This window comes from Indicator indicator, chromosome 2 (genome assembly GCF_027791375.1).
Source record: "Indicator indicator isolate 239-I01 chromosome 2, UM_Iind_1.1, whole genome shotgun sequence".
In the NCBI taxonomy this organism is placed as follows: domain Eukaryota; kingdom Metazoa; phylum Chordata; class Aves; order Piciformes; family Indicatoridae; genus Indicator; species Indicator indicator.
In genome coordinates this window covers 6,123,260-6,134,810 of record NC_072011.1, presented here as the reverse complement: position 1 = coordinate 6,134,810, position 11,551 = coordinate 6,123,260, and the positions used below count along the sequence as shown (strand labels likewise).

General features: G+C 43.6%; 1 protein-coding gene across 1 annotated transcript; it reads right to left on the bottom strand.

Annotated features, from left to right (window-relative positions):
* MRAP2 (melanocortin 2 receptor accessory protein 2) lies at positions 1 to 10,539 on the bottom strand. Its single transcript, XM_054399138.1, has 3 exons — positions 10,413 to 10,539; positions 7,068 to 7,167; positions 1 to 391 (listed from the first exon to the last, which is right to left on the bottom strand). Exons 1-3 carry the CDS (start codon positions 10,537 to 10,539, stop codon positions 1 to 3), a joined length of 618 nt encoding a protein of 205 aa, XP_054255113.1.
* Between the last annotated feature and the right edge of the window lie 1,012 nt (positions 10,540 to 11,551).

Genomic DNA, 11,551 nt, shown 5'->3' with positions numbered 1-11,551 from the left:
TCAGTCAATGATCCGATGGGAAGACTGCACAACTGATTTGCTTTCTAAAATGATTGGTGGCTCTGAGATGAGAAGGTCATCTCCTAGTGAAGAGTTCTGCTCAGTGTTCACAAAGTTTGGAATGTTAAATTTTGTAAGACAGTTTAAGTCCTCCTCAAACGTTCCACTGGTCCTGGGAACTTCCTGGAAGTGGATATTACTCTCCAGATCTGGACCTTTCTGACTTTGTTTTGCTTTGCCCAAATGTTCCACTTCATTAATACAGAAATGGAAAAGTGACTGGGATTCTTCAGCTATCTGATGAGAAAAGACCCTCTCTGACTCCAGAGGTCTTCCAAAATCTGCCACAAAACTGTTCAGACGAAGTCTTTTTTCAGAAGGTTCTGCATTGCTAGGGAGGGGAGGGAAAAAGAAAAAAAGAAAGAAACAAAGACACAGTGAGCACAAAAGAAGAATTATTGAAGAATTATTCAAGTTCTTAACAGCAAATTTGGATTCAGCAAGCATGAGCAAGAAGAAATGAATGTGTAACATACTTGAAAAGCCAGCACTACAGCTTATTTTCTGCTGAATTTATTTTAAGTCTCGATTTGTCGTGATCATTCTCCATGAAATAAGCACTCTTAAATGGCACTTCTAGTAATCAATATGCTGTCATAATCAGCTCACTGAATGAGCTCAGAAATACTCTTCAGCATTTCCCTCTTCATATCACGTAAAATGGCTTACAGAACACTTTGAGCAAAATCTTTGGCCAAGAAAAATCTGAGACACAGGCAGCACTGCTGCCAACAAAGGCATCACTTGAGCGCTTCGTTGTCCAGACATCCAGCCACCTGTGCCACTGACTCCAGTCAATGACATTCAGACTTCCAAATTAGGAGAGCTGGAACTACAGACCTGATATAAAGACTGCCAGCCCTAACAATTCAGGCACAGAGCCCAGGAAGGACATCTTGACATCTTAAGAGTTTTCTAGAAGCCTTAGCTCAAACCAGCCTGAATCTGCATGAACTTGTGGAGGAACCATGAACAGCAGGGGGTGAGAAAAGCTCAAGCTAAATGGAAGTTTTACAGGTAAATACATTCTGTTTTACCATGAGGGTAGTGGAACACTGGAACAGGTTGCCCAGGAAGGTAGTTGAGGCTCCATCCCTGGTGATATTCAAAGGTGAGGCTTGACAGGGCTCTGGGTAACCTGATGTAGTTGAGGACGCCCCTGCCTACTGCAGAGGGAGCTGGACTAGATAACCTTGGGAGGTCCCTTCCAACCCAGACCATTCTATGACTCTATCATTACATGAAAAAACCCAAAATTTACAGTAATACAATCCTTGTCAGGCTGAATTTATAGCCTGCCATCACAAAATGCAAGTCATTTGCATCTGAAAGGCAGGAAAGGTACCCAGAGGGCAAGCAGTGAAAAAATCTAAACATATTCTCTGAACAGGGCATTAGTCAACTAAGAATTAACAAGTCATACTGTTTACATGTGAACAGGTAGCAGATGACACTGGAGCCAGATCATTGATCACCTGAAGGTGCACCCAGCACTGACAGGTTTTGAAAGAAACTGTCATTTAATTCACTCAAGTCTGCAGTAGAAACTAGGTGCCTTCACCTTCTGAAAGCCTTTGTTCCAGAGATCTGCTCCTAAAAGCTTCAACTGCACAGGAGATCTACCATTAGCCTTTCAGTCAGAGTTAATCTTTAAGACCCCTGCTTCTCAAATGCTAATTTACTTCCACTACATGATGCAAGAATTCTATCCTAATAAAACCAGTTACTCTGCCCTTCAAATCAAAGCAGTGCTCTAGTTTGTCACAACTGTATCAGTTCATTCTGCATTTGCCAAGTGAAGCATGTAGAATTCAATCCCCACAAAGCATAACATTCAAATTCATGCAAGACAGACCAGTAACTAAATAATAACCTACTGGAATAATACTGTGGTAGCCTTCAGAACTGACATTTATGTATTGATAATGCAACAGAATGCACCACCCTGAATTTTAAGTTGCATACAGAGTTTTTCAAACCTGTCACCAAGAGTTTCTATATAATACTGTGGCACAGAGAGTGGAGATGGCAAATCAGCACAGAAAGAAGGACAAGTGCTGTAAGCCTAGGAAGTAGTGACTTCAGATCAAAGCTTAAAATGTACTTAGAGAAGTACTAGTCCATTGGTGTGGAAAGTGCTTTATCATCCAGTGAGCTATGAAGGAGCAAAGACTGACTGTAGAGACTGGCAATAGCAATCTAATCTACATGGATGAACAGAAGATGGAAAGAAATTTTATGGTGCTGGAGCCAGTGCAGAGGAGAGCAATGAAGCTGATGAAAGGCCTGGAGAATAAATCTTATGAGGAGGGACTGAAGGAGCTGGGGCTGTTTAGTTTGAAAAAGAAGAGGCTGAGGGGAGACCTCATTGCTGTCTACAACTACCTGAAAGGACATTTTGGAGATGCTGGGGTTGGTCTCTTCTCACAGATAATCTGCAATAGAACAAGAGGGAATGGCCTCAAACTGCAGTAGGGTTAGACCTTTTTCCACAGAAAGAGTGGTCAGACATTAGAATGTGCTGCCCAGGGAGGTGGTTGAGGCACCATCCCAGGATGTGTTCAAGGGTCATTTGGATGTGGTGCTTGGGGCTATGGTTTAGGGGTGAACCTTGTAGAGTAGGGTTATTGGTTGGACTTGATGATCCCAATTTTTGGGTCTTTTCCAACCTGAACGATTCTGTGATCTAATAAAATTAGTCATTTCACCTTCACTGCATCTAGTTGCACAACCTGCCCAAACAGCAGCACAAAGCTTTGCAACTACATCAGCCAACATTTTGTACAAATGGGGTACATGAACAGAATCACAGAGTTACTGAGGCTGGAGCAGACCTCTGATATGATCAAGTTCAACCTATGGCCTAACGCCACCACACTGACCAGACCATGTCACCAAATGCCACATCCACTCTTTCCTTAAACACCTCCAGGGACGGTGACTCCACCACCTCCCCAGGCAGCCCATTCCAGTGTCTAATTCCCCTTTCTGTGAGGAAGTTCTTCCTAACATCCAACCTAAACCTCCCCAGGGCACGGCTTCAGGCCATGCCCTCTCATCTTGTCACAAGCTGTCTGGGAGAAGAGCCTGATCCCCACCTGACTACAACTTCCCTTCAGGTAGTTGTAGAGTGTGATAAGGTCCCCCCTGCATCTCCTCTTCTCCAGGCTAAACAGCCCCAGCTCCCTCAGCCTCTCCTCATGAAACTTTCCCTTCGGTGCCTTCACCAATCTCACACAAGTGTGGTTTTAAGGCCATTTTTAAACACAGAAACAAACACAGCCTGCTATCTTCTCCTGAGTAATGACCCCAGAGTACCTTTCAGGCAAAAATTTAGAAAGATTGTCAACAAATCTTCTTGTCACACAAGCTAATGGTCTACACATACTAACATGCAAGCAGAAGTGCATCATACGTTATTTCCATAACTAATTAAATTTCTACCTCTCCTCATTCATACCCTGAGTGGTGTTTTTTTCTTTTTCTGGTGTGAGAATGCACCCAATTCCAAATATCTTGTCCCATTTTGAAAAGTATATGCTATCATACATCCCTTTATATTGAGCCAAGAAAAGCAGCCTACTCAAAAAATCAGAGTATTCTACTTTGGATTCACCTATCTGAACACAGTTACATTCATCTCTCACATTAATGGTATTTTAAAGAACAGCCAAATTGACTTACTGGAGTCAGAGACTCATCCATCAATCAGGCTGGCTTTCTCCCAAGACCCAGGAATCCCTTTCACATCTAGTTCTAAAGCAGGGCTGCAAGACAGCCCTAATGACACGATGAATCATGGAGAATTCAGTCAGGTATAAAGACAGAAGATGCAGGCAAACTAAAACCACAGTCTGCACTGGTTTTACAGGTAGGTATGTATGTTCTCCAGTCTTTATACACATCTATTAAAAATCAGAGGAAACAGTATTTACCACCCTCAGCATATTCCTGGGTGGTATTTCCAGTACAGTACACATTTGGTTATCAAAGTTCAAAAAGATCATGCTCAAATTTGTCAAAGATGCCAATTCAGCATACACAGTAAATGCATTCAAGCACACAGCTGACAAAGCTGCAAAGGAAGTTTAAAACAAAGAAATTACTGGGTTCTCTTCAGCAACTGAAGAAAATGACAAGGTTTACATCAGAAGGGACTCCAGAGTTCTGCTGAAAGCAAGGCCAACTCCAAAATCAGATGAAGTTATCACAGAACGTTAGGGGCTGGAAGGAACCTCGAAAGCTCATCCACTCCAACCCCCCTGCCAGAGCAGGATCACCTAGACCAGATCACACAGGAATGCATCCAGGTGGGTTTTGAGTATCTCCATAGAGGGAAACTCCACAACATCCCTGGGCAGCTTGTTCCAGTGTTGTGTCACCCTCACAAGGAAAAAAAAATTTTCCTCATGTTTCCACAGAATTTCCTATGCCTCATCTTCCACCCATTGCCCCTTGTCCTGTCACTGGGCATCACCAAGCAGAGCCTCTTGGCACTCACCCTTTACATCTTTATCAACATGAATGAGGTCACCTCTCAGTCTCCTCCTCTCCAAGCTACAGAGCCTCAGCTCCCTCAGTCTCTCCTCATAAGGCAGATGTTCCACTCCCCTAATCGTTTTTGTGGCTCTGTGCTGGACACTTTCAAGCAGTTCCCTGAGGTCCTACTTGAACTGAGGGGCCCAGACCTGACACAATATTCCAGATGTGTCCTCACCAGGGCAGAGTAGAAGGGGAGGAGAACCTCTCTCAACCTACTAACCACAGCCCTTCTAATCCACCCCAGAATGGCATTGGCCTTCTTGGCCACAAGAGTTATCTGGATGTAGAAGCTGACTGATAATGGAGTTTTCATAAACACTTTAGGCAACCTGTTCCAAGCAAACTGATGAAGAAAGCAAACAGTAAGAGACGAAGCAGGCCTCTGCCATCTCAAAATACATTTTTACATGTGTACAAACTTTTGACAAATATCCATATTAATTTTTCTTTGTTGTATATTTATCACTTCTTGCCCTCTCAAATGATTCCTGTGGGATACAGACCCAGATGCTCAGCTAAGAAACAAGATCTCCAAGAAAAAAAAAAAAAAAGTCAGCACACCAACATTTAAAATTACTTTAAAATACATTTGGGAGCAAGGTCTGGCTACCTGGTGACAGTCTCTAAGGGAGGCAAAAATATCAGAGAGTTCTGGAGGTGAATTCTTCTGCCTCTACTTACTTCTCAAAGAAAAAAAAAATAAAATTGGAAGCACAGAAGAGGTTTATGCTATGTCCTCTTTAGCATGACCCTGTCTCTAGACATGTGCTATGACAAGAAGTTTCAGAGCCAGTCTACATATATATGACTAGCAAAGGGCCCTCAACAGGCAGAGATAGGCTGCTCTAAGAAGTAATAAGCACTAACAATTGCCTTTCACAGTCAGCTTCTCATCACTGCTATCTGTCTGCAAGTGATCTCCCTCTCCAGATAGGCTTTTTATTTCTGCTTTATGGCACACAAGCCTGAGAGCAGATGTGGGATTCAAACTGTATCAGAGGGAGAGACACTGACAGTCTGCATGCTGTGCAAATGGAGATAAGTGGTTGAGGAAAGGCATGGTCTGCACATACTTAACAGGCAGAAAAAAACAAGAAGGAAAAAAAGGAAACAAAAAGTTTGTGACTTTCAGGGCACCCTGGTGTTAAATGCAGCACTGATCTGTATTTCAGCATCTCTTGGAATTTCTCAGCAGAATCTATCACACTCCAAGACTAGGGGAAGTACAGTGTTAAGGGAAGATACCAAAATTATTACTGACACCTACCTTTTGGATTTGAACACACAAACATGTGGAAGCCCACTGGCCTTCAACTTCATTTAACATCTGTACTGCATTCATTTTATATGGATATACTCTGTCAATAACCATGTTTACAGTACAGGTTAGGGGCTGCCCTGCTGGAAAGCAGGGAGAAAGACCTTGGAGTCCTGGTGGACAAGTTCTCCATGGGACAGCAATGTGCTCTTGTGGCCAAGAAAGCCAATGGGATCCTGGGGTGCAGCAAGAAAAGTGTGTCCAACAGGTCTAGGGAGGTTCTTTTCCCATTCTACTCTGCCCTGCTGAGACCACACCTGGAATACTGTGTCCAGTTTTGGGCTCCCCAGTTCAAGAGAGAGAGAGAGACCTGCTGGAGAGAATCCAACAGAGAGCCACGAGGATGCTTAGGGGACTTGAGCATCTCCCCTGTGAAGAGAGACTGAGAGCCCTGGGGCTGTTTAGTCTGGAGAAGACTGAGAGGGGATTTGATCAATGTGTATAAATACCTGAGGGGTGGGTGTCAAGTGGAGGGGGCCAAGCTCTTTTCAGTAATAAGACAAGGAACAGGTTCAAGCTTGAACACAGAAGATTTCACATCAACATGAGAAGAAATTTCGTTACAGTCAGGGTGACAGAGCACCGGAACAGGCTGTCCAGAGAGGTTGTGGAATCTCCTTTAGAGGCTTTCACAACCCACCTGGATGCATTCCTGTGCAGACTACCCTAGGTGATCCTGCTTTGGCAGGGGGGTTGGACCCAATGATCTCTGAGGTCCCAACCTCTAATGCACTGTGATACTGTGTTTCTGTTTCACTCCACAGTATCACAAGCCTACCCAGAACAATCCTGTTTATTTTCACGACAGTAATCTAAACCCCCTTATTTGGCAGCCTGCCCACCAACTTCCTTTCAGCATGAAAATGCACACATGCAGATATTCCCTTCTCTTACTGCATGTCTACTGACTATTTGCTAAATAGGGAACACTTTAATAACAGTGCTACAGAATTGGTCTCCTAGAAGAGCTTGGAACAAAGGTTATTTGAAAGAAGGATAGAGTGCACCCTTTCATAAGAACAGGCTAGAACAAGATGGTGCTCAGCCAGTGCAACATCAGCACTGTCACTGCTTGTGTTTGAGGGCTGCAAAAGAACAGATGTGCTACCTAGCAGGCTGGATTTGTTATTCCAGTTTTCAGACTCACTCTTGATGTGGTGCTCCTGTCTTCGTCAGCAGGGTCAGGACAAAAAACATGAAGATGACAAAAACCGCAAGACCGACCCAAAATCCAATCACAATGGAATCTGGTGAAGGAGAAAACAGGATGATCAGTATTGCACCTTCCACATGCAGCGTGGCTGCAAATCCCAAAAGACAATGCAACTTATTCCTGGCTGGTAAAGAGGAAGGAGGATGAGATTTGTTGTTCTATTTTTAAACAGAAAGCTGCCATCGAAGCTCTCATTTCCAGCCCAAATTTTAGCTGATGTCTGGACAAACCAGGAACAACCTGAAAGAGGGAGAACACTGAATTCTCTGGGTTAGTAAAATAAGAGCAGCTACCTCTGTGATGCCTGGCTCATTTCCAAGCATTGCTTTGGAAACAACTCCAGTGCTAGAACTTGGAAGAGAGGATTATTTGATTTTCAGCAAAAATTGCTGTTTGTGTAGAGCTGCTCTCCTGCTATTTGAAATTATTTCTGCCACAGACCATTAGGTTTCTGGGCTCTGGTTTGACACAAGAAGTTTAGCAAGATACAGCTTGCTTTCAGTGATAGGATAGAGGGCTCTGAAATAAATAGAACCAGAGATAAAAAAATATTTGCTACCTCAAACAAATATAAACAACCAACACATGCAAAAGATTTTAAAATCATTTTTAATTTGGGTTTCCAACTTATATACAGAAAACTACAATACAATGTCATAGAATCATAGAATCAGTCAGGGTTGGAAGGGACCACAAGGATCAGCCAGTTCCAACCCCCCTGCCATGGGCAGGGACACCTCACACTACATCAGGCTGCCCAGAGCCTCATCCAGCCTGGCCGCAAACACCTCCAGGGCTGGGGCCTCAACCACCTCCCTGCACAACCCATTCCAGGCTCTCACCACGCTCATGGGGAAGAACTTCTTCCTCACCTCTAGTCTGAATCTCCCCACTTCCAGCCTTCTTCCATTCTCCCTAGTCCTATCACTACCTGAGATCCTAAAAAGTCCCTCCCCAGCTTTCTTGTAGCCCCCTTCAGATCCTGGAAGGCCACAAGAAGGTCACCTCAGAGCCTTCTCTTCTCCAGACTGAACAGCCCCAACTCTTTCAGTCTATCTCCTCATGTCAGAGGAGCCAAATGGATTTGGAGGGGAAAAAAAAGTAAAAATCAAGCCACCAATTAATTAAAAGGAAAACAGCAAGACAATAGCCAAATATAGAAGCAACTGGGAAGAGAGTGGCTTTTTGCCTGTGCATTAAATGTGTCTACCACTCTCATTTATAACACATAGACCCACAGTTAAATCACTATTCTTACTTAAAAGAACTCCATGACCACTAGAAAGCTGATCCACAATTGTTCCTAAAGGAAGTTCAAAGTTTCCAAAAACTTAAAAGAGGTCCAAGGAGGAAAAATATACTTGCAGGCAACAATCCTTTGATAAGCATGGCCCAAAGTTACAGAGCACGAACTCTAGGACGTGGCCCAGGATTCTCAGTATGCAGCTACTTTTTCAGCTGTTATTTCTTTATTTTATTTATGCAAATATTCAAAACCTTTAATGTAAAAAGAAAAATAACATAAAAACATGAAACTGGAAGGCTTAGTCAGAACTTATCTACCCTTAATCTCTCATTACACAACTGAACCTCAAAGATCCTCACTGGATGTAAATTTATGTGAAGATTTGCCTGACCCAGTGCAGCACAGAACTTTGGCCAACCTGTTGAATCTCCTACAGGACTAAAGGCACCAGAAAAAGAAGGCATCAGCTATCCTGCCTGATGCTTGACCCTAACAGTTCATATCACAATCCCACTGTGAAGTATCTTCCACGCTAAAAGGCAGATCTGGAAACTGGAAATCAATTCAAACCATTTGCTCTTTCTCTGCAATGTCAAAGTACCTTGAGATTTTCTCCCTGTGAAAATAATTTATCACAATCAAGTCACTCAGTGTCTTTTCCTGGTAAGCTAAGGAGGTTGAGTTTCAAGCCTCCCACTGCAATGTTTCTTCCATCTCTCCTCTACCACATCTCCTCGCCCCTCTTAAAACCCTTTGTAAAGTAACTAGAGGGTGGTTTGAGTACAGGTGTCCATGATGGGGGAGTTTGCAATACTCCTTTTTGCTTAAATAATACTGCTATAATTCCATGCATTGTAAGGCTTACATTATTTTCAGAACCATTCTCTAAGCATAGGCTGTGTTCAGTGGCTCAAGATGCATTCTGTGCTTGGTTTACTAATACACATTAGCTCATTAAGAAGGCTCCAGGGAGACCTAATAGCAACCTTCCAGTACCTGAAGGGGGCCTACAAGAAGGATGGAGAGAGACAAAGTTTACACAGGCCTGTGGTGATAGGATGAGGGGCAATGGCTTCAAACTAGAACAGAGTAGATTTACATAGGATGTTAGAAACAGGTTCTTTACCATGAGAGTAGTGGAACACAGGAACAGGTTGCCTGGGGAGGTGGTTGGGGCCTCATCCCTGGAGATATTCAAAGTGAAACTTGAGAGGGCTGTGGGCAACATGGTTGCCCCTAGGTTGAGGATGCTCCTGCAGTCCAACCCCCTTACTGAAAAGGGGTTGGACTGGATGACCTTTGGAGGTCCCTTCCAACCCAGACTGTTCTATGATTCTATGATTAGTTACCACCCTACCTGACTTTGTAGTATGTGAAAATTTCATCTAAAAAACCCCACTCTCATTAACAGATTTCCCACTTAACCATTTACGGCCACTACTACCTACCAATTAGTCAGACACACTTCAATGATATGCAACTGTATTGATAACCAGAATGTAAAGTTTCATCACAGAATCAACTTGGTGGAAGAGATCTTCAAGATCATCCAGTCCAACCTTCAACCCAGCACAACTTCTGTCCCATGTTCTACTCCAGAACCCGCCTGCTCCTCAAACAGCACAACCAGACAGCAAAGCTGAGCTGCCACGCTTAGCACAGCGACTACTTCCCACGGCAATCCAAGTTCTGTTTTCCCACCATGAATCACACCAGATAGCCACCAGAAACAGCAGTGGCTGCATTTGCTGTTTAAACTGGTCCTGATAGTGTGAAATGTGTCACTACTGACATATTTCTACTACAGCCAAGAAATCCATGGCTCTCTCATGTAGAAGAAAAGCAAAGACACAGAATAATAAGCCATTATTATAATCTGATAGAGTATTATCTCCAATTGCTGAGAATGAAAAAAAAAAAAACAGGAGACAGAAGAGAGATTCTTGGACAATAATCATTTACAAATTAGGAGTAGGAACAGTAGTAGGAGGGGAAGATCAGCTACAATAAAAGTGTGTCTCTACTGAACTTACATTTATGAGCTTTCAGGCCTTCAAATGACACTGGTCCATACTCGTAGTACTCATACTCCCAGGTGTAATCAGAGTTAGACAAGGCCTGCTGGGAGGTTCTGTTAGAGAGCAGCCTCGGGGCAGACATCTTGCACCTCAGTGAATATATACCTGTGGATAGGAAATGTGTTAATAGACCACATACTTCTAGTGCATCTTGGATTTTATGGGAGCTCTTCCTCAGCACTGCTCCCAAGAGCAGCCACTCATGCTTATGTGATGGCTCTCATCTGTTCCTTTAAAATATAGCATCACTGCCTCAGAGAGGGCTATCACACCCCCTCCTACTCCTTCTCCAGCCCTGGCTGTCCAAGGGCTTGTCTTTGTCAGTACAAGGCTTTCCTCTTCAATGGAAAGAAGAAAATCCATGTTCATCTCCACAGAGATGCCTCTAAGCATACACAAAATATCAAAGCCAGGTTCTTCAGTCTGAGTATAGCTTTTATAGCTCAAAACCTGTAAATACCAAAGACCACCAGCCTCAGCAGTTTAGGAGCAATGCTGCCATGAAAATCTGCGTGGAGAGCTGGCCAGACTACCAGACTCAAAGGGCTGCATTACCCCCACAAAGCCCAGCTGCTTATCAGTGGTACCCCTCAAGGACTGCTACAATGAAGTGGAAGATACTTGTAGCAAATTCATACATTATGTAGGAAGGAAGACTGCTAATCTGAGGGACTGAGATCAGATGGACAAAAGGAATGACAGGAACTGTGTGAGGATCACCAGTGCAAATGCAAAGTCTTGCATCTGAGAGGGAATAACCCCATGCAGGCTGTGGGTTGCCTGCTGGGGAACAGCCCTGCAGTAAATGACCTGCAGTGGACTACAAGCTGAACACCAGTCAGCAATACAACTTGTGGCAGAGAAATCCAGGTGTGTATTGGGCTGAATTAACAAGAGTGCAGCCAGCAGGTCAAGAGAAGTGTTTACTCTTCTCTACTCAACTCTGGGTAGAGTATCTGGGGTACTGTACCCCATTTTCATATTCCAAATAGAAGAAATGCACAGATACACTGGGTCCAGTCCAGTGGAAGGCCATGGAACTGAAGCAGAGGATGCATGAGAGCCTGAGAGAACTGGGTTTGTCCAGCCTGGAG